The sequence below is a fragment of the Pseudorasbora parva genome, chromosome 4, assembly GCF_024679245.1.
Source record: "Pseudorasbora parva isolate DD20220531a chromosome 4, ASM2467924v1, whole genome shotgun sequence".
Lineage (NCBI taxonomy): Eukaryota > Metazoa > Chordata > Actinopteri > Cypriniformes > Gobionidae > Pseudorasbora > Pseudorasbora parva.
Genome location: NC_090175.1, coordinates 11,696,864 through 11,724,360, shown reverse-complemented (window position 1 = coordinate 11,724,360; position 27,497 = coordinate 11,696,864). Strand labels below are relative to the sequence as shown.

At 37.9% G+C, this 27,497-nt stretch overlaps 2 protein-coding genes across 2 annotated transcripts; one reads left to right on the top strand and one right to left on the bottom strand.

The window, feature by feature from the left end:
• Positions 1-369: 369 nt before the first annotated feature.
• rnaseh2a (ribonuclease H2, subunit A) lies at positions 370-4,589 on the bottom strand. Its single transcript, XM_067442615.1, has 9 exons — positions 4,451-4,589; positions 3,780-3,908; positions 3,632-3,703; positions 3,397-3,523; positions 1,597-1,684; positions 1,376-1,513; positions 1,189-1,276; positions 838-961; positions 370-708 (listed from the first exon to the last, which is right to left on the bottom strand). Exons 2-9 carry the CDS (start codon positions 3,904-3,906, stop codon positions 549-551), a joined length of 924 nt encoding a protein of 307 aa, XP_067298716.1. The 5' UTR covers positions 3,907-3,908; positions 4,451-4,589; the 3' UTR covers positions 370-548.
• A 511-nt stretch (positions 4,590-5,100) lies between these two features.
• On the top strand, positions 5,101-23,257 carry prdx2 (peroxiredoxin 2). The gene is made up of 6 exons (XM_067440905.1): positions 5,101-5,223; positions 13,830-13,957; positions 14,137-14,290; positions 18,172-18,294; positions 19,562-19,692; positions 22,862-23,257. The coding sequence occupies exons 2-6, from the start codon at positions 13,855-13,857 to the stop codon at positions 22,942-22,944; spliced, it is 594 nt and encodes a 197-aa protein (XP_067297006.1). The 5' UTR covers positions 5,101-5,223; positions 13,830-13,854; the 3' UTR covers positions 22,945-23,257.
• Positions 23,258-27,497: the final 4,240 nt, after the last annotated feature.

Genomic DNA, 27,497 nt, shown 5'->3' with positions numbered 1-27,497 from the left:
TACCCCCGTTACCCTCAATTTCCGTGTTTTTGTTGTAGAAACCATGGGAACACCAACAAATTGTGTTTTATTTTACTGTGAGCAACTGTTTGGAAACATTCATCCACAAAGTAATCATTATTATATAGCTCAACAGTAAGTCTTATTGTTTATATCTTTCTTTAGTTACCTACAATGTTTTACCATGGCAACCCTAAAATGTAGCTACTCTAAGATAAATATGTTGATTGGCTGCAAGCTAGTTTGCACTTAGGCTTAGGATTTTAATCAATAAATAACCACTAATATTCATTCAAAGACTATAGAATTGCGTAGTATGCTTACCACCTTATTTAAAAAGCTGAGGCACATTCAAAAAGATAACCTACATGAAAATACTTAACATTTATTTATGTTACATCCAGTAAAGGAACAATAAACACCATAAAACAAAGACACATGACATTATAATACATTCTGTTGCTTAGCTGGTTCATGTGCAGTTGCACAGGTCATTATTTGTTGTATTATGTTGAATGGATGTGTATTTTGTGACATGCTTTATGTGTTTAGAGTGTGTTGATGCTCTGTAGTTTGCGCTCAGTGAAGAAGCGGTGAGTGTCTCGTGTGTGTGAGAGCTCGGACGGCTTGCTGCGGCCGAAATAGGACAGCATGGAGGTGTTACTCTTACGCGCAGCCGCCTTTTCTCCATCTTCCTCATCATCATCCCTACAACATAAAACATATTGGATTCTAAGCAAAATTGCACAAGTACATTACATATTCTAAGTGTAAGTGCAGCCGGTCTGAGTTTTTTTCTTCACATGACAAGGCAGCGCCCTCTGCTGTCAATCTCACCAGTGAACAGCAACAGCTTTACTCTCCATGAGCGTCTGCGCTGTGCTCCAGCTGAACCTCACAAACTGAGGATAACCAAACACTGGGTCCAGATACTTCAGCAACCAGCTCTTAGTCTTAGGATCTAAACGAGAGAGAGAGAGAGAGAGAGAGAGAGAGAGAGAGAGAGAGAGAGAGAGAGAGAGAGAGAGAGAGAGAGAGAGAGAGAGAGAGAGAGAGAGAGAGAGAGAGAGAGAGAGAGAGAGAGAGAGAGAGAGAGAGAGAGAGAGAGAGAGAAAGAGATAATTGATTTATCTAATAAATCAATTATCTACCACTATTTTGGAAGGAAATGGAAGGCTGTCTACTGACCATTAGGATACCCAGAGCCATAATCTGTGTCCACGTTACCCAAATCTTCTGTAAACTTCCAGGATTTGACAGCATGGTCTCTGGCCACCTACAAGGAGCAAAAATGAGAGTAAAAAATAAAACCAAAGCATCTTTCTTTCCTTATTAACTAATTCTCATATCATCCACCTCTGGAGGGGCCGATTACCTTGGCACAGATGCTGGCGGCACTGACGATGGGGAAGAGTGAATCAGCTTTGGGGCGAACGGTGACCTCCACCCCGGGGAAGCGCTGGGAGAGTTTGTCCTGATACTTCTCTGCAGGACCCACGGTATCCACAAACACCTGAGAGGAATGAATCACATGTCCTGACGGGTTTATCAACATTTTGGCTGAATATCATAAAGGTGTTGGTTTGTTCCAAGTACCTCTTTGAGCTGCACCCCGCAGTCCAGCGCATACTGCACCAGACCAATGGCAGCATCGTGTGACAGAGCGTTCAGATTGTATTTCGCTCTGAAAACAAAAGGACAACAGGTTAAAATGATTCTTACCAGCTTTGGTGTGCATGCAATGAAACCAGGGCTTGGCATTAATGCTTGTCTGGGTGGAATTTTGAAGGGGCAGGTAAAAGAAAATTTTACTTGCCCGACCGGACAAGTAGCCTGATTAAAAGTCAATAACATAAAAAATAACGACGAATTCACCAAAATTTGAGAATTCTGATTTTATTTAATTTAGTGTAAGTGGCAATTGATGGTGGATAATAATATATAATGTACATTGTACATACTATAAAGTACTGACAGTAACAAGGTTGCGCTGTTGAAGCTCACACAGCCTCTCAACAAGAAATAGATACAAATGAGCTCAGCACACACAAAGATTAAGAAACTCATTTAACATACGACAGTAAAAGTGTATCATCCTGAAAACCATCACGATTGAAAATGTGACACTAATTTCATAGGATAGTTTAATAAACATGCAAGTTATCCAGTTCTGAAAACAATTAAGAGACCACTTAACACAGATTTCTCAATACAACAAATTAGTAAAAAATTAGCCCTCTGAACAAATCGTTATCAAATTAATCGCTAACAAAACGAATCGGTAACAAATTAGCCCTTTGAACGAACTGTCCAAAACCCACACTTGAGGTCTTGGCCACTTGAGAGCGGGTACATGTGACAGGAAGTAAGTGCGCAAGACTGTCACATGTCTAAAAAAGCCAAAAGGGCAGTGCCATTGATGCACACTAAACCCACACTACTTTGGAGCGATATTCGAGGCTATCCAATCATGCATGTTTGGGAACTCACATGCCACAAATTAAGTTAAATTAAAGAGATATTACATATAATTTGGTAGTAAAACATAAAGTGTTGCACATTTTATTGGTGCAAAGATGAATAGGCTTTGTGTATTTTGTGCAACATTTGTACCTGCTTTTTATCACTCAATTAGAAGCACGACAATTTTCAAATGGTCTCTTCCGTTAAATAGCGACCACTGAACAGACATTAAGACCTTTATTTTAAAATACAAAGTACTGAAAATAAAAAAGCTCTGTAAACACTTGCATTTTTAAAACACTCTAACTGTGTCCCATCGGGTAATCAAAAGTTCTATACACACTTGTAGTCTTCCCCCTACTTAAACACCAAATACAGGAAATACATCATGCAAGTAAGTAAACAAGTGGTCATGTGCAAAAAGTGCAAGTGTGGGTATCTGCACAGGGCAATAAACAACTGCTTCTTGCTTCTTGAAGGAATCAGCTGTTCGAACGAATCGTTTGAGTCAAAGATTCAATGACCCATTCATAAACAGCTGCCTCACTTTTGAATGAATAAGCTGTTTGAATGAATGACCATCTCATAACATTATTCAATGCAATTGTGATTTTTCAGTGTAATTGATTTAATTTGATTGGTAACAGCCCTATAGTGTCTTAATATTCTAACAGAATTAATTGATCAAATTTAAGATTTTAAAATGAAAGATGAAGCATGTAAAATGCCCTCAGGGTAAATCTAAAAATATGTAAATTTTTATATTTAAAAAATTGTGAAAGCTGACTGAACAAATGCTTTAGAATAAATCATATTTACACCACAAAAAAAAAAAAAAAATTCCAGACAAGCAACTTTTTTACTCAGACAAGTGACTGACCGGATTTGTCTGAAGGCTTAATGTCGAGCCCTGGGAGTCATGTGTGCGCGTACCTCTGCAGCATGCTGGTGGAGATGGTGTTGGGCGAGAGGACCTGAAGAGCCCAGCCTACAAAACCTTTGGCCTCGTCGATCTTCAGAAACAGGTTCTCTCTCTCTGCCTCCGACAGCGTCTTTGAGTCTACATAACATACGGAAAAAATTTTATAAATACTGCAGCAATCCGAACGTCTGTCAAGATCTGCTCAGAAACATCAAAAGTTTAATCAGACGAATAACTCGAACCAACCGGCCACTTTCAAATTCTTCAGGTCTTCTTTTCTGGATACAGGGCAGAAGCATATCCCATACACCATGGGTCCTGAAATACAGTATATCAAATGTAAACTTAAATTTCATTCAAATTAAACAACTGACGTTTTCCAACCATCACTCACCCAGGACGGGTCCTCTGCCCGCCTCATCGATGCCCAGGCAGCAGTCCTCTGTTTTACACACATCTGGGATGGACGAGGACAAACGGCAGCTCACCGAGTTATCAGCCTCAAAATCACTCAGATCCATGTCTGAACATTCAGTGGATAAAACATTGAAACATAAGTTTAAAAGAATATACATATAATCAATTAAGTGTTGAATAATAGGCTTACATTTTAAGCTTTGATTTAAATGAACAAATATCAACAATAATAATATAAATGTTACAACTAATAAGAAATAAATAAAATAAAAACAATAGAAAAATCAGGTTAAGAAATTACAAAAAAATGTTTTAACTTCCAGTTTAATTTTTTATTGTCTTGCCATTATGCAAATTATCAAGTTATTTATAAGCATATACAAACACCTCCTTAAATGACAACACAAGGATTATTTTTCCCATTTAAGACGCTGTAACGTTATAACAGAAACGACCCACATCTGATTACTTGAATATTACTCAATATTACGAGATAAGACACAAAAATACAGTCAAAACTAGTGCAGAGAACATGCCGTTTATTAACTCGTATTAAATAACTAACTGGGTACTTCAAATGCATAATAACACTACGTGCATTATCATTAAAATGTGAGTAAGTTGGTGCATAAACAAACTTGCCCGAACCTCGAGTGTTTGTGAGTGCAGCCAGCGCGCCTCACCCGGAAATACAGAATTGGATTTGGCGCGAGTCTGACAGCGTGACCTTTGACCGACAATATTTGCTGGATAAACCGTATTTATTAATTAATAAAAAAAATACGACACTCACAGAAACATAATCAAAAATACATCTTATTTCTAAAAGTATCCAGCGAACGTGTTTAAATATGTGCCTCCACATCTCTCTATCGCAGTGGTTTGTGGGCAATGGAGTTCAGAGAACGTTTGACAAATTTCCTCCCTAAACCTCCCCTAAGTGTTTATTTGTATTCAAGTGAGAGCAAAAAAAGTTGAACACAAGAGTGGAGCAATAAATTATAAACGGAGGTAATAGCGAATTGTCTATTACCAAGTTTTTAGGACTGTAGCAAAACACATTATACATATAATATTTTTGTGGTACTATTTATTATCATGCTATGCATGTAAAACTTGGGTAAAATAATGAATAGATTTAGAATGTACTTTTCATTTTCTTATATATTAATATGGACAATAAAAAACAATTATAAATATATTGCTTTCTAAAATGTTTACAATCTGTAAACTACACGCAAAATGTGGCTTGAATTTGTTGTAAAAAAAAAAAAAAAAAAAAAAACCGTAGAAAAGGCGGACCTCCCTCCCTCGCGGACCCGACGCTCGCGCTGGCTAGTTTTACAGCAGGTCGCACAGTTATAACTTCCTGTGCTCGTGCATCAAGGGAAAGTGAGGTGTCGCTTCCTCGTGCAGAACAGGTGAGTGTTAAAATATCACTCTTTCGCGGACATTAATAACGTTTATGCACATGCACAAAATTCTAAATGATTAGTTTTGCTGAATTTTGTTGAACAAAAGAGCGCGTGGAAAACGCCGGCGCTGTTTTGATCTTGCACTTTGTATGCTCATATTTTAACACCTGCTCGAAATATCTTCATGCATCCAGCCTTTCGGCTTTACTGTGAATAGTAGGAAAGGCTAAGGACTTTGATAAGTTATTGCAGGTGTTATGATTCACGTAATGCTACTTTTATGTAATATCACCCACAGATCTGGTTTAGCCCGCGTGGCTAAGCTGCTAAATATATCCATTGTATATTACTCGTTTTAGCAGGGAATTCATCATGCATTTTAGGTCGTCTTACGTTTCCAGTCACCAAGTGAGCAAACTTCTTAGCAATTGTAACAAATACTTTTATTAGCGCACAGTCTCGGCCTTTTCTGATAATGTTTTTTCTTTCCCTGGCACTTTTCAGGTCAAAGTCTTGGGGTCGTTGACTCATTCATGTATTTGCTAGGGGTTATTATCAGTTTTGTCTGGCGCTATCAGAGATCACAGGGCCCCGCGAAAGGCGTGTAACGTTAGTCGATCTCTGAGCCAAGTTCTCTTCATAAAACGAGCGTAAAGGCCATATTTTAACTGTAGGAAAGACAAATTCTCATGCATTTGATCTGTAGTCGAACTGAGTCGATGAAAGGCCGCTTTTAGTTTCTCAGAAGCCCATTGTTCAGAATAACTGACTGTCATGTGACCTGGAGCGTGTGATCTACTTACTGAAAGGCTTTTGCATTGATACTTCGAGGTTACAAAATGAAGTTACCCCTTGTTGTGTTAGATAACAAGCTCAGTGTCATGTTTTTTAGCTTTAGAAATGTAGAACTTATAACGCTTTTATAAGTTATTTTTAAAACTTTTTAAAAAGCGTGTAGAATTTTGACTGATTAAAGTCACCATGATTTTTTTTAATGGCATATTGCAGTATTTATCGCATTATTAAATAATTTATCTGAGTGTTTAATTCAATTAATGTGCCCTCTCATACATCCTCTCCTCTCTGGTGTGTACTGGCACGGTGGCACCTACATTTGTTCTTGTTCGAGAAGCAACAAAAACAAAGAGCGGCAATTTATTTTTTACATGACGCGTTAACTGGCCGACCAATGTGAGCCGTTTTTTTTCACGTTCCTGTAGCTGCTAGCCTAGAAATATAGACGCATCCTAGCGGCAGCAAATCTAATCTGCCGCGAGTATCGGCTAGCAACTCTCAATACACGTCTGAGCTGTAAAAACCAAACTCTGGTCGGGCCGGGGCTTAACATAATGACGGGCGAGTTGCGCTTGCGTGCTTCTAGTAAACACAGAAACTGGCGAACGGCGGTCTTTCGAATCAGCTTTGACCGCGACTCTGGAAGACTTGGAGTTAAGCTTTTCTCGGCGAAAAGAACGGCACTGAAGTCATTCTTAAAAAGGGAAGATGTGTTCGGAGTTTTGCCGACCGGATACGGTGAAAGTTTAATCTGTCAACTGGTTGGTTGTTGCGCTATCCTATCGCGTACAGAGGGAGTTATTTTTATTTCAAATCACCAAAACAAACACCCCTCTACCCCCAAAAGGGTCACGCCCTATATTGATAGCTCCGCCCCACACATACGTAACCCAGGCAACGACTATGGCAGAATCTGTGTGTTACTAATCCAGGTCGAATATTCAATGAAAAAGTCACCCCTTCCGTCACAAAAGCACAAACGTTCTCATGAACAACTCGATAGTACACGAGCCGACAGTCCAGCTAATGACATATTACAATTATGACCGGATTAGGGTTATAGCAATCACAAAACAAACAGTTCTCATGAACAACTCGATAAAGTTAGTAGGCTATACAAGCTGGATAGTCCAGCTAACGACATATTACAATTATGACGTTAATTGTTTGGGTAATATAGATGTAAAGAGGAAACAAACATAACGGTATATTAGGAGTATAGTACATGTCAAACACATTTTGTGAGCTGACGCTTGAAACCTTGAAACATTGAGGGTTTTTAGATGCTCCATACGGTGTGGAAATGAACGGGTCTTTATCATCGCTGAAGTGAGCCACAATACGATCGCAAATGGACAAACAAGCTAACATGGCACATGAGCATAGTCAAGCAAAAGCCAGCATATATTAGCTATTTCTTGGCTAATGTCCGTCATGTGTGTCTCGTGTGTTTTGCATAATGTTGTGCACTGGGCCTCTCTTCTCACCATAGACACGCTCCTTTACCTGCTGATTGGCTACAAGTTTATTCCACTCGGCCCGAGTCCTTTTTCTAAAACGGTTAGTGTGAGCACTGTCATATACTGCTAAACCGATATAATAAAAAAAATACAGTGATATAAATGTTATCATACTGCCCAGTAGGGCTGTTTTGATATTGAAGAAAAATGTGATATGCGATGTCTTGTTAAATAATGCGATATTTGATATGTGATAAGATATTGCAATAGTGTGAAATCTATTTCAATTATATTTAAAAACTGAGAATGAAACCATTTGTGTTTCACATTCTTTCTGGGAAACGAAAGCATCACTACAACTTCTGAAAGTGACCAGCTGTGTTTTAGCAAAAAATAGGTGTCACATTGTTCACGTGTGTGTGTGTGTGTGTGTGTGTGTGTGTGTGTGTGTGTGTGTCTCAAACAGCGTGAGACTGCAAATAATTGTGTTTAATAACTCTTTTAAACGTCAAGCAAGTTAAAAAAGTACCAGTAATGTACCCAGTGTAGTCTCTGCCCAATGTGACCTAAAACGTACACTTTTCACTATGTTGAACAGCCTATTAAAATCATTCAGATATTGCGATATGTGCATTTGATATATTGCACAGCCCTACTGCCCAGCACTATCGCCCATCCCTAGACAACAACTCGCATTATTCTGCCAAATCAAGGTGTCATCAAGCTATGCCGTTGTTTTGAATAAGCGACCTCTAGCGGCTAAAAACTACATATTGTACCTTTTAATGTTGCCTATTGGATCTAAATATGATTTATTAGAATAATGTTTTAATGTCATAAGTTTTTAGTTAGTATTAGTGTTGTCAAAAATATCTATTTCGAAATGTATCGATACTGGAATATCTGAAACGATACGATTCTCAGTTTTTACAATATCGATACTAGGGCTGTGTATTCGCCTTATTCACCTGGCGGCCATTTTGAAAACTCTAACGCCGTTGTGGGGTACACAAACCCGGAAGTTGGACTCCGATACAGTACTAATCAGTAGCAGCATTCTGTGTCACTCACTTTCTGCCTGCTGTGTGTAACAAAATCATGTAATTCATCACTGATAATATGTTTATGTATATAGTTTTCATTTGTTCATGTTTTTTAATTTTCCTCCTAATGTAATTTCTAATGTTCTGCCCTTTTCTGGTACGTTTTTCCATACTTACAGTATACAAGCAGGCCATTTGTATTCCTCCATTCCAATAAATGTACATAGTTACCATTTACAAACCTAGACCAGTATGCCTATCAATGTTTTTGAATGACTTATTTCTTTCTGATGTTCTGACCAGTTGTCAATTTATGAAAGACATCATCCATGTGTAATAAAAAATTACTTTATTAAGATAAATGGACATTTTATTTTACATATATGAAGATCCAGTAGCTTATACATACACATATCTCCCACATGTAAATTAACTGTATTAACTATAATACTGATCTGCCCACATTGACACTATATGATAGATTAAAATAAGCTGATAACATCACCGTTTTCTCCAGAATGATCACAGCCGAATCAAATTGTGTTGCAGTATTGTCCTGTTAACACCGTGAAGCTGCTTTGGAACAATCGGTATTGTAAAAGCGCTAATGACATGTCCCAGTCTTGCTATTGCTTAAGTCTTTCGAACTTCGTCTGTAGTAAAATGCAGAAATTACGACCAGGATCCCTTCTGATATTTTTTTAATCCACTCTCCATGTAATCCCTTATCCTCCGGAAAACGGTGAAAGGTTTGTCCTCTGTAGGATTTTTTCCTGAGTGACGAAGTGCAGTGAAACAGAATGCTGCTACTGATTAGTACTGTATCGGAGTCTAGCTTCCGGGTTTGTGTACCCCACAACAGCGTTAGAGTTTTCAAAATGGCCGCCAGGTGAATAAGGCGAATTGCCAAGACTCTGGCGATACAATACGTATCACGATACAGGGGTTACGATACGATATATTGCAATATATTGCGATATTGTAAGAGAGGCAATATATTACGATATTTCTTTTTTGTTTTTTATAATTTAAAAGAATAAAGAACACAACCATAAGCCTAAAACACGAGACAAAGTATTTTATTTAATTAATACAGTATAATTTATATCACTAATCATATGCAATGTGCAATCTAAGTTGAGGGAAATGTAAAGTTACTGCAGGATTCTTTGTGTACATTTTTTAAAGGTTCACAGTATAGCAGTGGCTATTTAACAACAGAAAGTGCAGTCCATTTCATGACTGAATGACTGTTTGTTTTATATTTAACACAGTAGCCCCGATCCCACAGAACGCGTTTTTGTAGCGAGAGGCGCCTTTTTTGAATGGATTTCGTTTGGCAGAGAGCGTTATGCGCGCTGCTTATGCGCCCTGGGCGCCTCGCGTTTAAACCGCTTGCTGCACCTCGCGTTCTTGAAGGAGCGCTCTGAGCGCATGAAGTTAACTCTGAGTGGAAAAGCGTGCAACATCATCGAGCTTATGTTCTGTTGTCCAATCGAATGAATGAAGCAGCGGGCATTCCGTTGTGTTGACCGTTACATTGATTTGACTGACAGTAGTATAGGTGATTCGGGGCTTGCCTAGAAACATTAAAGCGCACCTGAAACCTGAAAAACGCGTTCTGTGTGATCGGACCCTAAAGCTGTTTTCTATAAAGCAGTCTATTGTATAAAGTGCTATTTCAAGTAACGTTACTGAGCTGCAGAGCTGGTGCATCCATATCCACATCGCTATTATCTTTCGTTCTCCTGCCACCGCTGTCAGTTTTGGTGTGTGTTTATTTTGTTACTGAGAGGAAAGCGTGCAGGACATTCTATCGAAACGCTTCTCAGCAGCGCGGGTGACATCAGGATGTTAAGCGAGCTCTCTGTTTCAATGTGTTTCCCGAGTATTAGATTATAACTTGGCCTATTTTGCAAACAAAATGATTCTTGTCGATTTCTTTAGTGGCTTCTTTTTAGCTGAAGCCAACATGAGTCCACACTTCAGCTCTGTATACTGCAAGAGCGGAATAATTATATCGTCTTGAGAGCTGGGTTTGCTAATGTAAACACTAGCACTTTCACCTTGCGCTTCTCCAGGTCCGCGTCCGTTATACGTTCTGAGATAACACTGCCATCTAGCGGTTGGGTGTTATACAGTCTGTGGTTTAAACCGAACACAAAGCCACGAATTTTGGATATAAATAAATATATAAATATCGATACAGCGTTTTTGAGAATCGATACAGTATCGCCAAACATAATATCGCGATATTCACGTGTATCGATATTTTCTTACACCCCTTATCGATACCAGCTGCGCGCTCCTCTCCGCCCGAAAGCGAGTTGACACCGGCATATTCTCACTCAGCCCGGTTAACCTCTGAGCACGGCGAACGCGCGTTCTGCTGGACTTTTTCCTCATGACAGTGTGTTAGTGTTGGATTGGTCTGAATTTCGTGCAGGATTGCACATAAATTAATTCTACTAATCCCCGCAGATTTCGTGCTCACATCTGAAGCGCACACACATAGCTTACCGTAATAAAGCCGCCTCTGACATGATACAAGTGCAAACATTTGCTTCTTTTTCCAGCTTATAAGGCCATCGTTAAAAATATTCTTGTTTGCCGTAACCCGACCGACCCTGTCAATTTAGGGCCGACTCAAATTTTTATTTTTTTTCCCTTTTAGTCCGACCGACTTGCCGGTTGTAAATTGGCTTTAAGACCGACCAATTTCTTTTTTTTACTTTTCAAACAACTAATACAACAGTAATACAATAATATGAATTATATTTTAGTAAGTATTATAAATGTATAAATTACCTGGGCCTACATACAAACGAAGGCTACGTTCTTTCGTTTATAGAAAAACCCGTGACGTCATCTATGTTTACACTATGGTTAACGGATGTCACACTATGGCCTGCACGTGCGTTCGTTTCGGTTCGGCTCATACTCTCATTCACTGAAACGTTAGACTGTTAAAGTCCTGTCGGAGATTTCGCCGCATTGTGTGACAGGAGTCAGGGCCATGGACACGCTACACACACCAGGCAAGTGCACTGCAGAGGGAAGGGCTTTGAGCCCCTGTCCTTTTTGAAAATGAATCAAAAGTGCCCCTCTCAACATTTATCATTACTATATTGTGGCGAATAAACCAGATTTTGAATTATAATTAATATAACAACGTGTACAAAACAGTAACAAATGGCGGAAAAGCCGTTTATCTTGTCTCTGTCAGTCTGAAATGTCGTTGTCATAACGCGTTGCTATGGGTAGCGTGTGTTCTGCTCGACCCCAGCGCGTGGTGGAAGCGGCGGCACTGGTTGTAACTTGAAAAATAATGCTTTATGCATGGTTCTGTCGATGGATACACGTGCTGGTTCCTCAGTGATAGGCTACACTACAACAGCGATAATAAAAGAAAACGTGGGCAAAACGGTCTATCTTTGTAAACTGTGTTCAATGCATGCGAGTGCTGCGGTATGACCAGTCATTTTCGCCATCATCACTCAGTATATTCGCCAGAAGACGCGAATGAGAACCCTCTGCAGTGAGAGAAGATCTGTCTCTGTGCGCAGCGCGCGCACGTCACGTCTCACAGCGCGCAAATATTGAGTTCTTTCAAGTCTTGCGTTTGAACGGATAAACTCACACAAAAAGTATGTCAACATGTCGATCTTGATGAGTATCCAAGCAGACATAGTCTGTATATGGCTTAAGAGAACTTTATACAGTTGAGAAAGACGAGCATATCTCTGTATTAGGTCTTAAAGGGGCAGTAGCCTTTACTGCTGTCTGTCAAACAAAAGATAAGGACTCACTCACTGCTCTTGATTGAATAGCTGGTTATAGCTACTTAATTAATTGAATTCATAAAAACAACTTTTTGCTTTTTAATATTCAAATGCACTAGTCTATATCACCAGATGCGTTGGTCTGGCAAGAAGTGCAAGCCACTTCAGAGACACAGATAGTTGCGTGTTCAGATTTAACACAATCGAGCGTAAAAATAAGAAACATATTACGGGGAAAATACTAAAACGGGAAGACAGCGGGAAAAGAGCTAAAATACGTGAGAAACCCGGAAAAAAAGGGAGGGTTGACAGCTTTGAGTCAATGACAGCTAGCTGGTGGTTGGACCCTTTTCTTAATGAATGCACCTGAAATGTATGCAATAAACATGTTTTTGACAAATATTTCAATTTGTTTGTGGTCTATATAGCCTGCAATTAGCCTACACGCCCGAAGGCACGGCTTGAAGACCCAGTCAGTGATGTCACGATATGCCAATTTGTTTAAATTCATACCTACGTAATCACCATCAACAAAAATGTACTTTTTTTTTTTATATTAAAATTTGAAAAAAAAAATATAGACCTACCTACCGACCCTTTTTTAAAATTTTTTTACTGTTACTGCAAACCAAAATATTTTTAAGGATGGCCTAATTGGTCAAATACACTCAAAGAATAATCAGTGCACATCTGGAAGAGTATTAATTAACTTAAACACAGTCGCAAACAGTTCAGGAAGAACGAGTAACAGGAACAGTGTTCAGGATCCATGCGTCCGTTAGTCTTAAAGGGACCGCAGTCATTTGTTATTCAAACTACGAAAAGACAAACGATCACACTGCTCTTGACTGATCAACTTGTGTAACTTTAATAGTTTCATCTGTACGATATTAAATTTTTTACAAAGAACATTATCCAATGTTGTTTTAAATGTAATTACTATGCATTTTTTAAATTCAGTTTCTTATCTGAATGTTAGACCTACCTGAAAAAATAAAGCAGTCTATTTCATTTGTATCTTCTATTCTATTGCATTTATTTGTGCTATTGTTTGTAATCTGTTTATTTGTTCTTATTTTATTACTGTTTACTCGTCTTTTTAAATTCAATTTACCATTCGAAATCGAGCTTTCTTGTGCTGTGTGTAAGCTATTGCAACACAATTACCCCGTTGTAAAAAATACATTGAGATCATTTTAATAGTAATTGATCAATTGTTTAAAAAAAATTCAAATCAAAACGATGCCCAACCCTAAGGAACATGCTGGCCACATGAATTTTTAGTAAAAAATAACAATGAATAATAACAAGTTCTGTTATCATATTAAGCATCTTATTTTTTTTTTTTTTTTTTTTTTTTTTTTTTACTGTGGTATCGATTTAGTATCGAAGTCATAATTTTGGTATCGTGACAACATTAGTTAGTATTAAGTGTGATGGTGGTGGTAGTAGTAGCAATAATAATATTTTTAGTGGTCAAAGCATAAAACAGCAATGTCATTAAATTTCTTGCCTTTTTTTTTGGTCACCAGTGACAACCAATCTCTAATCTTCATCATGTCTGCTGGAAACGCCAAGATCGGTCAACCTGCTCCTCAGTTCAAGGCCACCGCTGTGGTAGACGGACAGTTTAAAGATGTTCAGCTCTCTGATTACAGAGGTGAGCGTCAAACACTGCACACTTGTAGATTGGGACAACGTCTTTCTCATTCTTAACTACTTTTGCTTTCCATTTCATCATGAGGCATCAAACACTGCCTGTTTCAAACTGAGCTCTGTTTTTACTCTGTCGGGTGTAACCTGTTTGTCAATTCATCCTTATTCTTCTTCCTTCTCTAGGGAAATATGTTGTGTTGTTCTTCTATCCTCTTGATTTCACCTTCGTCTGTCCCACTGAGATCATCGCGTTCAGCGAACGGGCGGCTGAGTTCCGGAAAATCGGCTGTGAGGTTATCGCTGCCTCCACCGACTCTCATTTCAGCCATCTGGCATGGTGAGGATTCCTTCCTACATCTTCTACATCGGAGGGGCTTAAAGGAACACTCCAACGTTTTTAGAAATAGGGCTTATTTCTTACATTTAGATATGTGGGCAAATGCATTGTCTCAGTGCATGCAGGGTCCCTGTTAGTTTAGCATAATGAATGAAATCTTATGTTGCCAGCTAGCATGTCACAAGTAAAAGTGATCCCAAAAAAAAATACCCACCTAATTCCTTATGGCCAAATTGAGTACAAATAGCGATTTTCCTAGGCAGATATTGATTTGGGACTATATTATTGGGTGCAGAGATATCACGGCTTATCCTCACGTCCTCTGGTTGTTGAGCGATCGCAATGTGTTGAGTGATATATCTGCGCCCAATCAGCAGTGCTTCCCCATACTGTTGTGCTAAGTCAATATCTGCCTAGGAAATCGCCCAGTCTTAATCTGCATCACTATTTATACTCGTTGTGAACACGCAGACAACATAAAGTAATTAGTTGTGTGTGTATATATATATATATATATATATATATATATATATATATATATATATATATATATATATATATATATATATATATATATATATATATATATATATATATATATATATATATATATATATATATATATATATATAATTTTTTTTTTTTTTTTTTTTTTTGATCACTTTTACTCAGGACATGCTAGCTGGCAACATAGGATTTCATTCATTATGCTAAGCTAACGGCGACCCTGCTAAACTAAAATAATGCATGCACTGAGATAAATCTAAATGTAGGAAAGAAGTTGAATAACTCAAGTGCTTTTATTAATTCACTTAGTAGTGAATTCATGTTGAATATATCTCAAACACTGATTATAAGTAATTTATTATAGATCAATAGTACCATTTGCCCTGTGCTGTAATAAAGATTTGAGCGTTGAGTTTTGTCATGTGAAAGTGTTTCTCAGTGGGCGCTCTGTGGCTTCACCCAGCTAGTGTTTATCTAATGGCCTTCTCACCAGCCCGTCATTGATAAGAGCCACTAAAGTGCGTTAGAGGGCACCGATAAAGGAAGGGTGTAGCACTTTATTACTTCTAGAAACTGCCATTTGAAGACATCTTGACCTTTTTATTGACGGTATTATTCCTTACGCTTGCATAAATAAATAGATAAAATAATAATGGGGTTTTTTTAGGTTTAAAAACTTTATAATAAAAAACGGACTTTTCTAAAATAAATTGAACTTATTGGATAGTGAATTTAATTTCTATTTTAATATACTTTATTTCTTTGTTGCCATTTGGTATTTTCAGCATCATTATCCAGTGTCACATGATCCTTCACAATTCAGTCTTATACAATTATTTTTATAATCAATGTTGAAAACAGTTAACCTGTGATTTTCTTTTTGTCTGGATTCTCTGAATAAAAAGTTATAAAAGGACAGCATTAAAAAAAAATTGTTACAATATACACTACCATTCAAACGTTTGATTTTCTTTTTTTGAGAGAATTTAATACTTTTATTCAGCAAGGATGTTAAATTATTAAAAGGTGATTTTTAAAGGTTTATATTGTTAGAAACAATGCTCTTTTTTCTTTTTTTTTGTATTCATCAAAAAATCCTGAAAAAAAATGATCACAGCTTCCAAAAAAAATATTAAGCGGCCCAACAGTTTCCAACATGTTTGATAAATCAGCATGTTAGAATAATTAAGATCATGTGACACTTAAGATGGGCTGATGAAAATCCAGCTTTGATCACATAATTTACATTTTCAAGTGTATTAAAATAGAAAACCTTTCTAAATTGTATAATTTATGTGCTTTTGATCAAATAAATGCAGACTTGATGACCATAAAGAACTCTTTTCAAAAACATAAAATATTTGTTTCCAAATTGACATGTATGGTAAGTAACCTGGTTGACTTAAATTTAAGTTCATTGAAATTTTAGTTCATTGAGTTCATACAATGACGGAAATTGGTTTTAATAAATAGAAAATTTAAATATTATTGTATCTGAACCACATAAAAATATGATACATCATGAAAATGGCACAATTTGTCATGTTTCACTGCGTCATCACAAATAAAACAAACAATTACCCAATATGCTTAGATATTTTAATAATATTTGAATAATTGTCCTCAATTCTAAAAATGTTCATTGTATTTAATTTTTAATTTCAATCAACTCAATTTTTAGGCAACCAGGTAACTTATTTAAACAATTTATTTAGTGTATTAATTAGGGATGTCAATTTTCACAAATTCCCATGATCGATCGTAGTTTAAATTAACGATCAATTAATCGTTAACCATAATACTAAAATATGCGTCTACAGCAGTGGCTTATAGCCGACAGCACGACAGGATGTGCAATGCTGCTCAAAACGCCATGTTCACCAAATTAATGAGAAGGATTTTTTTATCTAAACAAAGAGCTATGGGATTGTAAAACTAGGCGATGTTATTTATAATTTAATTAAATGACTTATTTAATAACCAAATATAACCTGTAATACAACACGAACGCCACCTCAGATCTGATTATTGAGAATGTGTGGACGCTCTTCCAAGAACAACGTGCTGAAACGTCACCTAAACCCAATTAATTCAAAACGATTTATTAAAATATTGTTTTCATTAATGTTATGTAATGTGACGGTCCCAATCATAGTTATTATTAGTCGTGCGTTGCTGTTTGAACCGCACGAGCTGAAGCTGATGTGCTGAATCTACACCGGTAAGTTACACTGAAGCTCTTTGTTAGCGCATTATTTAACTCAACAAAAAGCTTCCTATATGAGATTAATCAGATTTATATAAAGTTAACAAAATATTACAAATTATATATCTTCACAAAATGATGCGAATGCACAAGTGAACTTGAATTGAGTTGCTGATATTCATATTCAGAATGGGAGACGCGTGGTGTTTTTCCTGGAACAATGCTCTGAACACGGCACCTAAACCCAATGACTTTACAACCATTTATTAAAACAGTGTTCTCATTTCTGGTATATAATATGACAGTCCCAATCATCGTTATCATGCATTGCTCTGTATGCGCTAAAGCCGAAGCACTGAATGAAAACCGGTAGCCACACTGACTGAAGCCATTTGTTAGTGCGTTTTATTTTGCTAAAAGAAACGCATCCTATATGATTGATCACATATATAACGTCACAAAATAAATGTAATATTACAAATTACTTCTGCACAATCTGATGCGAATGCACAAGTGAACTTTAACCAAGTTACATGCGCGAGTCAGAGTGCGTGACCGAGAACCATGTTGTGCACGCGCTCTTCCTGGATCAATGCAATGAAACACACGGCAAATAAACCCAAATACTTAACAATCACAATGTTTTATTACAATAGTGTTGTCATTAATGCTGTGTAATAGCCTATGACAGTCCCACTCATAGTCATTATTAGCTGTGCATTGCTGTTGGAGCTGCACACTGAAGCCCATCACCACCACGCTTTTACTACCGCTCGCCTCTAACGTTAATTATTAACCAAATGCATCCTTATGAGATAAATCAGCTAAAGATAGGCCTGCACAAAATAAACACCATAGTACAAAATTTGCACAAAACAAAAGGCTGCGAATGCACATGCAAACTTGCAGTCATGATGAAGGTGTGACTCCAGCTGTAAAATGGTCCCAAATGGAACTCGGGCACGCTCGCCTCATTTTTCCTCCCGTTTCGCCTTTGAGCCGCACGCACGCGCATGACCCTGCTTAATCGATGATCTTATCGATCAAATGTCTTATCGTCAATTAATCGATCATCGATTAATCGTTGACATCCCTAGTATTAATCTGTAATGCAGTGGGTTAAACACGCTATAAATCACATGTCATTCCTGTTGTGTGCTCCGGATAGGACCAACACACCCAGGAAGCAGGGTGGGCTCGGCTCCATGAACATCCCGCTGGTGGCTGACCTGACGAAGACCATCTCTCAGGATTACGGCGTTCTGAAAGAGGACGAGGGCATCGCCTACAGGTCTGTCTGTGATGGTGATGTGCTAATGTTTGCACACGTTCAGTTAAACTACAACTTCTTTCCTCTCGGTTGCAGTGCATGATTGCCACAGGAGATAATGATCAAGTGTGCCTGATAACGTGTGTGTGTGTACTGCAGAACAATCCCTCCTTCCCAATAAATGTAATATCTAAACCGCTTTTTTATTGCACCATAGAAGTTTAAAGAATGCGTTTAGTTGTTGATTTTAAAACCAAAGTTCCGTGTTTAGAGTTACGCATTAATAAAGAGTTAATAAATATATATATATATATATATATAATGAACACCATTGTTCAGAATTGTGATAAGATTTTAAATGTTTTTGAAAGAAGTATCTTCTGCTCACAAGGGCTGCATTTATTTGATCAAAGACAGTAAAATCAGTAATGTTGTAAAATATTACAATTTAAAATAGTTGTTTTCTATTTGAATATATTGTAAAAACTAAATTTTCATCATCATTACTCCAGTCTTCAGTGTCACATGATCCTTCAGAAATCATTCTGATTTAATGCTCAAGAAACATTTCTGATTATCAATGTTGAAAACAGCTGCTTCATATTTTTTGTAAGAATGATAGTCTTTATTTTATTTGGATGAATAGGAAGTTCAAATGGACATTTATTTGAAACAGAATTTTTTTGTAACATGTCTTTGTCATGTTTTAAAAAAAAGTTATTTTGTCCTTGGATATGTTAAAATAAATTGCATGTCTTCATTCTGGAGCCTCGCACATGATGTGGGGGGAAAATATGTATATATTTTTTTCCTCTCTTTGTGGCACTTTAAAGAATCTCAATGTAAAGTGCTTTATAAGTAAAATGTAGGCATATTGTAACAGTTAGTTCCCACGACTTACTAATACGTCAACATATTTGACCAATTGTTCCCTCGTTTTAAGAAAATTGTGCACACAATATATAATTTCTCTCATTTCACTAAATCGTGGCTGCACTGTAATTATTGTTTTAACCTTTTTTTTAAATAACAAATTGGCAGATTAATGGATTTGTTTTTTTGTCCGCTCTCTGCATGTCATGTGCGGGTCACTATAATTACTAAATGAGGGACCTATTGACACTTTCTGTAGTAATCCTGCAACAAATGCTTAGTGCTCAACTTGAATTGCTCCTGAAACGTTCATTTAATGTTTAACTGGTTCAACAGCCATCATACTGATTTTATTGTAAACAGAACAGATTGCTGAACAAACAGTAAGTTTCGTCCCTCTCGCCCTACCCCACAGAGGTCTGTTTGTGATTGACGATAAAGGCATCTTGAGGCAGATCACCATCAATGACCTGCCGGTGGGCCGCTCGGTGGATGAGACGCTGAGACTGGTGCAGGCCTTCCAGCACACTGACAAATATGGAGAAGGTGGGTGAGACGCTCTCAACGTCCTGTCTCGTGATATCTTGACTGGACTGTGTAAACGCTGTCTTAAATGTTTCAGTCAAACCATATTTGGAGGTAGTCAGAGACATGTGACCACATTGTATTTGTAGTGTAAACATATGCGCCTTGATGCCAACAAAAAAAACGTTTACTCGAATAACACTGTTAGACCCTCCCCAAAATGATGATTTTAAGTGTACAAGACTTCACAGAATCTCTTCGGTATGATTGATCTTCACACATTTTACTTCACTGCAAAAAATGCTTTTCTTACTTACCAAGTATTTTTGTCTTGTTTCTAGTCCAAACACGTAAAAATTCTTAAAAAGAGAAGTTTACTAGACAAGTATAAATTATTGTCTTGTTTTGGGTAAAAAAATAATTTTCCAATGCGGTGAGAAATAATCTTGATTCAAACAGAAAACAATATTATTTTGCTTACCCCATTGGCAGATTATTTTAAGCAAAAACTCTCTTAGATTAAATGTTTTACCCAAAACAAGACAATAATTTTTACTTGACAGTAAATGTTTCTTAATGTAAGATTTTTTATATATTTTGCCTAGAAACAAGACAAAAATACTGTCTTGTCTCTAAAAAATAAGGAAAATACAAAATACAAGGAAAGCCTTTTTTGCAGTGTATATTTAAGAGCTGTGTGGTAAATGTTTTTTTTTTTTTTTTTTTTTCTCCATTCATGGAGTAATAGATTGACTGAAGTGATGTATGTTGCAGGGAAATCTTGTCACAGGCCAATGGGGTAAACAAAATAATAGGAAGGGTGACCGCCTATATGTAGAGGTGTTGGGTAACTTAGGGTGTACTCACACTAGTCAGTTTGAACCGTGCCCGAGTGTGTTCGACCACCAAAGCGCGGTTCGTTTGACTAGTGTTAGTGCTCCGAACCGTGCCTGGGCTCGGCTCGATTAGCCGTCCCTGGCCCGCTTGGAAGAGGTGGGCCAGAGCACGGATCAGTTGGACTCGAGCGCAGTTCGCATGCAGTGTGAGCGCTAACCGTGCTGGAGTCCGTAATCAAAGCTGCAAAGTCCTTGCTGTACTTCAGCTGGTACCTTGCAAACCTCATAATACGAGCAGCACGATTACGTGAACATTTTCGCGCCACTAAGGCGACACATCTGTTTAACAACGGGCTGTGGACCAAACGACACAAAATTATCCACAAAGAAAACAGAGCAATGGACTCCATTGTGTTCAGAGAGCGCCGCTCTTCCTGTTTATCCCGAAACCGTCGCACCATAATGACGTAAGCGTGCTCCGGCACGAATGCTGAAACCCGAAACCGTCGCACCATAATGACGTAAGCGTGCTCCGGCACGAATGCTGAAACCCGAAACCGTCGCACCATAATGACGTAAGCGTGCTCCGGCACGAATGCTGAAACCCGAAACCGTCGCACCATAATGACGTAAGCGTGCTCCGGCACGAATGCTGAAACCCGAAACCGTCGCACCATAATGACGTAAGCGTGCTCCGGCACGAATGCTGAAACCCGAAACCGTCGCACCATAATGACGTAAGCGTGCTCCGGCACGAATGCTGAAACCCGAAACCGTCGCACCATAATGACGTAAGCGTGCTCCGGCACGAATGCTGAAACCCGAAACCGTCGCACCATAATGACGTAAGCGTGCTCCGGCACGAATGCTGAAACCCGAAACCGTCGCACCATAATGACGTAAGCGTGCTCCGGCACGAATGCTGAAACCCTCCTATGTGAGTGCAGGCCAGCGGGGGAGTGGGGAGGGGGGACAATCGTACTCGGGGCCCGGTTCATGGCAACCGTCCCTAGTGTGAGAACACCATTAGTCACATTACAGTTGTTCAGCTTCATATGCATGTATATTTAACGTGCGTGATCTCAACCCTGCCTACACTCCAGCAGTATCTGTTACTAGTTTACTGCAGAACAATTCTTTTTGTCGGTGTGAAAAAATTAGTTTAATTTTAGGAAATGTAGAAATTAAAGCGAAAGCCTCAGTCTCCTCCCGAAAAGTCTGTTGGTGCCTCAGTGACAACTTCACTCATTCAGAGAGCAAAAAAATTAACACTTGAACTTACATCAGCATAAATAAAAACGGCCTGAAATGACAGAAACCATCTTAGGAAAAAATATATTTAAAGTGTAATTTGATTTTCACCTCCATAAGAACAGGGCATCTCAAACTTTGATGCCAAGGACCCCCAAATACGATGAATCTTTTATGAGGACCCCCATCCTAAATTCCATCTAATTTTATGAAGAAACATTTAAACTGTTAGATAAAATGTGACATTATAAATACGAATTGTTTCCAAACTTAGTAAATTGGCTATATTTAATGTTATAAACCTGAAGAAGAACATTTTTCAATTAAAAATTTTGTATCACTTTCACAATAAATGTATGCAAGCAGCTTGCGTACCGTGTTAGGAATACTGCCTTACAGTCCTAGTGAGCAAGATAAAGGGGACTCCCTAGAAAGATACAAAGCAAACATTTACAATTCTGGAAAGTAGCCTATGTATACGGCAAGAACGGAGAGAAACATTTAGTAATGAAACTGTATATTAGGTAGACTTAATCCAATTTTGCTTTCTTTTAATACTCTGAAATTTTGAAACCCCAGTTTGAAAACCCCTGCATTATAATACATGGAGGGTGTCCGTGAATACATGGATAATACCTATACTATGACCAGCCACCTGGGGGCGATCGAGACTCTTTGACTCGCAGTAGAAAGTCTTTTCAAAGACTCTTTTGGCTCGGCTCCCTTAGAAGAGCCTGCTCATACGCCTCTTCAATAAGTATCACTCGAGGACGCGCACCAGTATCGAGTTCTTCGTTTGTTCTTGAACAAACAATAAGTCACAGAATTATACCAAAATGCCTAGTTTTTGAACTTCCTCATAAGAGCAGTCTTAAATGAGTTTAATAATATCTTAAATGAACTTAGAGTATCACTGATACTGGCCTTCATTCATTTCATAAAAATATGCCTCTGTTCTGACAATAGAGTAGTTTAAAACCACAATTAACAGTCAAACTTTTTGTACTGTAATCGTTTTTGGGCTCTATCAGTCAGCCCTGTAACAGTATCTGTGACATGCTGTTGATTTGATCATTTATAATTTGTCTGTCTGTTCTCCATAGTTTGTCCTGCTGGATGGAAACCAGGAAGCGACACCATTGTTCCAGATGTGCAGAAGAGCAAGGAGTTTTTCTCCAAGCAGTAACAGTCTCGCCGCATTTCTCCACTCAATGGGGTGGTAGTGCACTTACATTTAGCCTGAGATTTCTTGAAAAGTTGTCTTAGCCGACGTAACAAACTCTTTGATGTTTAAATGCACTCGATAGACAGATTTCTTTTCCTTTCCACTGTTCCAGTCAGCGTCTCCATGCACTGAAATGTCTGTAGTTTGTTTGCAGTTGTAGTTAATCTGTATCACGTATTTGGCACTCTGTGAAGATTTTGAATAGTCTCAAGTTGTTTAACATTCTGGTTGTTCATCAGTATCTCTGTCAAATAAACAGGCTGTTATTGCGTAACAGTGCAGTTGTCTTATTTTACTGATGTATCTCAGCTGTTGGTATGTTAATAGAAACTTCTTTTTTTTTTTTTTTTAAACAAGTGTTTTGACTTGGTTCACCCTAGCCTGACGTGGTCATACTCAATTCGAGTCAGAATATGAGTCTGAAACTGCTCCATTGGGGTGAGATTATGGGGCGTGTTTCAATCGAACCAGGAAAGACCTCAATTGGATAGACCTACAACCAATCAGAGCAACGAAGCGACGTCAGAGCTCAACTGCATTGTGTTGCCAAGTCCGCGTTTTTTTCCCGCGGGTTGAACCGACTATGTGATAAATAGACCCAAACACCATTCTCTCTCTCCCCCCCCCCCCAAGCTATTGTTTAGGGCTAGTAGTTGGCGGGTTTTGTTGTAAAAACTTGGCAACCCTGTCTGCACACGCGCTGGAATAAACGATGTTAGCCGGTGTTGTAAAAATATTATTTAATGTTGCACAGAGTCCTTACCCAACATCATCATTTCTGAGAGAAATAGTGACGGTGAATGCAGATACAAACAAGCTCTCCGTTTAGGATTCGAACAAATATAATCCAAGCCCCTTTGATGATGTGCATGGGTACGTTACTGTTGATCATCTGTCCGTCATTGTCTAAAGCCCGCCCTGATGATTTCATTGGTCTGAACAGTTTCTGTTCGGAGATAATTACGCCTCTATGGAGCAAGGCCAGACCGACCCGCCCAACCTAAACATTTTATGGGCGGGACTAAGTTTGGCAGGCATCCAGGCTAGGTTCACCCACTAATGGAGATGCAAACTCATCAAGCAGTTTTCACTAAATGACAACAATCTCAGGTTGTAAATCTTCCAGTACATGACTCGGTTTACTTGCTTTGTAAGCAGTCTAGTGCACTCAAAGAGAGAAAGAGACTGGATAGTAGTCTTGTACTATTTGAGACCGGTCATAAAACGATTTTTTTTGTCTATGTCTCAACCACATTTGTACTTAGTCTCTAGCCTGTCAAGCCAGACCCACTTCAAGATGATGGGTCTGGGAACACACCATTAGGGCTCAATCCGAGGGGTGGGATAAATGTTGGCCTTTTAAATTCCCTCTGCACTACCAATAGCTCTACAACCAACCACCGTATCCAGCCTGCAAAACTCTGAACACATCTTCCTTTAAAGGGGAACATAATGCCATTTTTGTATAAGTTAATGATTTAGTGTCTAAATGAAAAGTTTGTAATATACATAAATTAAAACTTCTCCTTAGTGTTCACTCATTTTACCTAATCAAATCAGCTCGGTTTTCAGCAAACCATTTCAGTGCAAACTGCTTTAAATGATAAATGACCCCGCCCCTCTGTTCTGTGAGGCGCTTTGACCATAGACCGTAAAAAGGTTTTGACACACACGTGGAGAGTTACTTTGACAAAATTTGTAGTATATTTTGGAGAAAGAATGGCAAAGGGACTCTGAGGACCCATAGTATCAATTTGAACCCGGAACATGTTGACGGCCTGGCGAGCTGGATATTTCTGAATGGTTTGTTATCGTAATATCACTTTGAGCTGTCTTTATGTACTGGCAGGGGTAACGTTAGCGCGAATGCTACGTGTTTACTAATGTATTAGTTCATTGACAGATTGATGTTACAATGGAGATTAACTTTTTTTTTTTTTCTGTAAATGTAGGCTTGTCAGTGATGCGTAACGTTATCTATCAGTGTTAGGTACAACTGACAGGGCTGAATCACTGACATTAGGTCACCACAGGAGTGTTTCAACAGACACCGTTATAACCATATTTAAAGTAAGCTTAGTGTACGTTAACTTTATCACCAGCGTACAGTTTGTAACCCCAATTACCGGCACACATGGACGCTGAGCTCTGAAACATGGCACGACAGGAAAACATGACATCAGGCAGGGCTACACAAGATGCTTTCGCCAAATGTCTAGCCTTAATTACCCTAATTAATGCAATTAGAGTTGTGACATCACCTGCATCTCACATGCTTTAATCTATAATGTCTAATTAATATGTTTACACATCCCACAGGTCAAAGAACAGGACAGGAAAGCACATGCATTTGTGCATCTATGAGATTGAAATAGAAATAAACTGTAAAGTTCAGCAGTATTTTGTAAATGAACATAAACTGCAGTTCACATGAACATACCGGTATTCATTTTAATTTCAATGCCATATAATATTGCTTTGTCTTGCAATCTTGACTTCAGAAAACGTGTACGACAGTGAGTCAGTGGAAAAGTCTAGAACAAAATTTATGATAATTAGATTAAAATAAAAATATATTAGTTAGTTATTAAACTATTAAATAAATTAAATTAGATTAAATAAACTAAATCAAAATATTTATATTTTATAATTAAATAAACACGAAAAAAATAATACATTTAATGCTAAATTGAGTAGAACAAAATATTAAACAATTTAACTGAAACTTATTTTAGATTTAAATTTATAATTAAAGAAGTACTTCAGCGAGAGATAGACCGCATTGTCTAAATAACGCTAGATGCTAGTACAGTAACAATAGGAAACACCAAGTACCATACCAAACTAAATAGTGTCTAATGACAGGTTAATATTATTTTATATTACAAAATACAACCGTAGATACGTTGCTTACAGATCGTTCACTCGATCCTTCTAGCAAACGTCACCTTTTCCACCATATAAGTTAAAAGGACAGTCATTTGACAAGGCTAATCATTTTGTAAAAATATAAGATATATATTAATATTTTTGAGAGCTGAAGTAGGCCTATGATGTTTTTGCATGCTTGTATTTCAGACTGCATCACAGTCACTACGTAGCCTACATTGTGACTAACGTTATATGAACATGCAATATCGTTGACGAAAAAAAGACAAGTCTAAAATATAGACTGAATGACACTTTTAGCAGAACATCTCAAATGGAGATTTCTTAAATACAGCTTACTTGTTTATAGGTGTTTTCAGATCATCCACACACACACACACACACACACACACACACGAGAGAGAGAGCTCATTACATTATGGAAAATAATGTTTTTTTTTTTCAGGAGCAACTTCTTAGCCAAACCTGCTTTATACTGACTCTCGTTTATAATGCAGTCTGGTGAGAAATTATTTGCACGGCGCCAACATAAAAGCATTGATGTTGATCGGGGGGAATATTCCCTTCAAAAACAATACTGGGTCTTCAGCGGTTTGGGTTTATGAACATCAAAATGACGGCTGTGTTCATTATTACACCCAAGAACAAAACACCACAATCGATGCAGATAGAACAACCATTTGCTACCACAGTATTTTTTCCCTATATGGTAGTGAATGGTTGTTCTGCTTTGTTACAAACATTTTCCCAAATATCTTGTGTTCAGTAGAACAAAGAAACTTATACAGGTTTGGAACAACATGAGGGCAAGTAAATGATGACAGAATTTTCATTTTTGGGTGAACTATCCCTTTAAGTATTTAAAAACAATTTGCTGTAGTGAACTTTTGAAAGGGGGAGTGACTTTATGGCCTCAGGGGTGTGTCACTTTGCTCACAGCTGATTGGTCCAGTTTCAGTTTGAGATCTCTTATCCAAGTTACTATGGCGATAAACACAGCTAAAAGCCAAACCACTTTAATGGTACCTAAAACCAGGATTTGGCTAAGCTTCAACATATCTGGCTGGCCAGTTAAACCGCCTTCATGGTATAGGTCCCTGGTTTGAAACAACACATGGGTGAGCAAATCACAACATTTTCATTTTTTTAGGTGAACCGTCCCTTTAAATTAGGACAAAACAGGCCGGGAGATGGCAGTATTTCATTGCATTTGTTAGAACTAGCTAACTGTCAGAATATATCGCCTCATAGACAGCTGAAGAATTAAAGCAATATTAATCTTGCTATATAATTCATTTCAAACATGTGTTTTAATGTATATTCAGGCGTCTGGTGTCGAAATAGAGTGTTAGGGGTCCATGGAAATGTTTGGCTATGAGTAGAAAGAAACTTAATATAGCCTAGGCCTAACGTAACATAGTTTCTAACTAATGTTTTACACCTTTATAATGGCATATATATTTAATATTGAGTCATGAAAATATATGTCTGTTGATTGCTAGAGTTGTAGCCTATGATGTCAGGAGGATGATCATGAGGTGTCTTACAGATTGTGTTTGTTCAAACACACGTGATTTGTAGATTGTGGTCAAGTAAACGATAGTGGCAATCTTCTCATGATAAAA

Bases quoted from the DNA above. Each gene is read 5' to 3' on its own strand.
- prdx2 (XM_067440905.1), top strand. From the start codon at position 13,855: ATGTCTGCTGGAAACGCCAAGATCGGTCAACCTGCTCCTCAGTTCAAG. The intron at 14,291-18,171 runs GTGAGGATTCCT...TGCTCCGGATAG, and splicing joins CATTTCAGCCATCTGGCATG to GACCAACACACCCAGGAAGC. The intron at 18,295-19,561 runs GTCTGTCTGTGA...CCTACCCCACAG, and splicing joins GACGAGGGCATCGCCTACAG to AGGTCTGTTTGTGATTGACG.
- rnaseh2a (XM_067442615.1), bottom strand. From the start codon at position 3,906: ATGGATCTGAGTGATTTTGAGGCTGATAACTCGGTGAGCTGCCGTTTG. The intron at 1,685-3,396 runs GTACGCGCACAC...TTTTGTTTTCAG, and splicing joins TCCACCAGCATGCTGCAGAG to AGCGAAATACAATCTGAACG. The intron at 1,277-1,375 runs GTAATCGGCCCC...TGCTCCTTGTAG, and splicing joins CCGCCAGCATCTGTGCCAAG to GTGGCCAGAGACCATGCTGT.